The 2,506-nt window shown below is 54.2% G+C and overlaps 1 protein-coding gene across 1 annotated transcript in view; it reads right to left on the bottom strand.

The window, feature by feature from the left end:
* The window catches only part of RBCK1 (RANBP2-type and C3HC4-type zinc finger containing 1), a 36,275-nt gene that overhangs the window by 4,568 nt on the left and 29,201 nt on the right, over nt 1–2,506 (bottom strand). Inside the window, exons 10-11 of the mRNA XM_018573986.1 lie at nt 1,704–1,883; nt 42–140 (exon numbers count right to left, since the gene is read on the bottom strand). Of these exons, the coding sequence (XP_018429488.1) occupies nt 42–140; nt 1,704–1,883 (279 nt within the window). The remainder of the gene's footprint in view (nt 1–41; nt 141–1,703; nt 1,884–2,506) is intronic.

Here is a 2,506-nt window from a genome sequence, read left to right as displayed (position 1 = left end):
TCCCCGCCCCCGCCCACCCCCGCAGGTCACATGACCCTCACCTTCAGCATGTCGCTGGTCTGTCTGGCGGCGGTGTCGTTCAGCGCTCGGATGCGCAGGTCGTCCTGGTACTCTTTGCAGTTCATTTCGTTGTGGATGGCCTGCGGGGACGAAGCACCCCCTTAAAGTGACTCTGCTGTGGCCCCAAAACATGTCTATTAAAGCCGCAGCGATGGAGTTCTGCCTGAAAGTCCCTGCGCAGTCCTGACATGGAACCCTGTGCAGCCCCGGGGCCCCGCGTCAGGCTGGACTGTGTCTCCATTTCTCCTTATGTTGAGATTAAACCCCGCCCCCTCTCAGCACTAAGCCCCACCCCTGATTCTCATCTATCAAATGCCAGGACTTCAGTGGGTCTTCTGGCATTTAATAGGTTTGGGGGTGGGGCTTAATGGTGACACCCGGATTGATTTGAACAATTACACAAGTATAAGTAGTCCCCACAAGCTGCAGTACTTCACTATTGTAATTACCGTCCTCTTTACGTACATCATCCCTGTGTAATCAGTGCTGATAGCTCCACCCCTGAGCAATCAGTGGTTATAGTTCCACCCCCGAACAATCTTTTGTGATAACCCAACCCCCCTGATCAGTCAGTGTTGATAGCTCCAAACCTGAGCATTTAGTGATATCTCCAATCTCTGCGCAGTCAGTTGTAATAGCCCCATGCCCTGGGCAGTGAGTGTTAATAGCCCCGCCCCTGAGCAGCCAGTGGTTAAAGTTCCACCCCCCCCTGCACTCTTTGGTGATAACTCAACCCCCCGGTCAGTGGTAATAGCTCCAACCCTGAGCATTTAGTGATATCTCCAACTTCTGAGCAGTCACAGTTGTAATAGCCCCATGCCCAGGGCAATGAGCATTAATAGCCCCACCCCAGAGCAGCCAGTGGTCATAGTTCCACACACAAGTAGTCTTTGGTGATAACTCCCAAAATCAGTTCATGGTGATAAATCCAACCCCCAAGCAGTCAGTTGTAATAGCCCCATGCCCTGGGCAGTGAGTGGTAATAACTCCACCCCGTTAGCAGTCAGTAGCTATAGTGCCACCCCCGAGCAGTCTTTGGAGATATCTCCAACTCCAGGGCAATCAGTGGTGATAGGCCCACCTGCTGAGCAATAAGGGCATATGGCTCCACCCCCGAGCAGTCAGTGGTAGGAGCTCCCCATTCCCACTACAGACAGTTGTAGCAGCTCCACCCCTGAGCAGTCAGTGGTTGTAGCTCCACCCTCCTGTGTAGTCAGTGGTTGTAGCTCCACCCTCCTATCTGTGTAGTCAGTGGTTGTAGCTCCACCCTCCTATCTGTGTAGTCAGTGGTTGTAGCTCCCCCCTTCTATCTGTGTAGTCAGCGGTTGTAGCTCCACCCTCCTATCTGTGTAGTCAGTGGTTGTAGCTCCACCCTTCTATCTGTGTAGTCAGCGGTTGTAGCTCCACCCCCTCTCTGTGTAGTCAGTGGTTGTAGCTCCACCCCCTCGCTGTGTAGTCAGTGGTTGTAGCTCCACCCCCTTGCTGTGTAGTCAGTGGTTGTAGCTCCACCCCCTCGCTATGTAGTCAGTGGTTGTAGCTCCACCCCCTCGCTGTGTAGTCAATGGTTGTAGCTCAGCAGGGGCAGGCCCACCTATCATGAAGAGCCGTCGGTGGTGGTAGCCCCGCCTGCCCATGACACTTACCTTGCAGGTCAGGCAATTCTCGGCTCCGCAGATGGGGCAGAAGAACTCATTGACGGAGTCCTCGTAGATGCACCACCCCTTGCAGTCCGCAGTGCGGCAGTGGTAACTGTTCTGGCTCCTGCTCTCCGCCACCACCAGGCCGCGCTCCAGTATGCGGGAATACTCTTCCTGCGACACCAACTGCGGACAAAACAATGCAACACGCAATCATCTGCCTGCCATCCTGACAACCCCCCGCCCCATGCGGTCCTGCACAACCCAGTGGGTGGCCCCTGGGCCACAGAAGTCTGTAGTTTGAGTGGAACCATTGTGGTGTAAAGTGGAAGTAATGGCCATCACCTTTAGCAGTCCCGTGTTACATGTCCCCGGTCTTTCATTGCATCTGTAGCATGGGTTCCTGGAGCATTACATACACTTAATATTATGTGGGCCCCCTTGGTGATGTCAGGGGCCACAGCTGAGACCCCCTATATCTAGTACATTGACCGCCACACTGCTCCCCGTGGATGGCACATGGGTGATAAATCAGGACAATGATCACATTCAGTACCAGCGTCCCCCTGACTATTGTTCCTTCACCTTCCGGCCACCAGGAGGCGCTGTGCAACCACACTGAGGCCTATAGTCCCGACCGGAGAGCTGACACTCTTAATGTGTCCCCCCCCCCACAGTCACATCAGTCTCTGTACAGAGGAGCTTACACTCTAATGTCCCCTCCCCCCATAGTCACATCAGTCTCTGTACAGAGGAGCTTACACTCTAATGTCCCCTCCCCCCACAGTCACATCAATCTCTGTACAGAG

This window comes from Nanorana parkeri, unplaced genomic scaffold (assembly GCF_000935625.1).
Source record: "Nanorana parkeri isolate BGI_ZX_2015 unplaced genomic scaffold, ASM93562v1 scaffold2660, whole genome shotgun sequence".
NCBI lineage: Eukaryota > Metazoa > Chordata > Amphibia > Anura > Dicroglossidae > Nanorana > Nanorana parkeri.
This window is presented reverse-complemented; position numbering and strand designations above follow the sequence as displayed.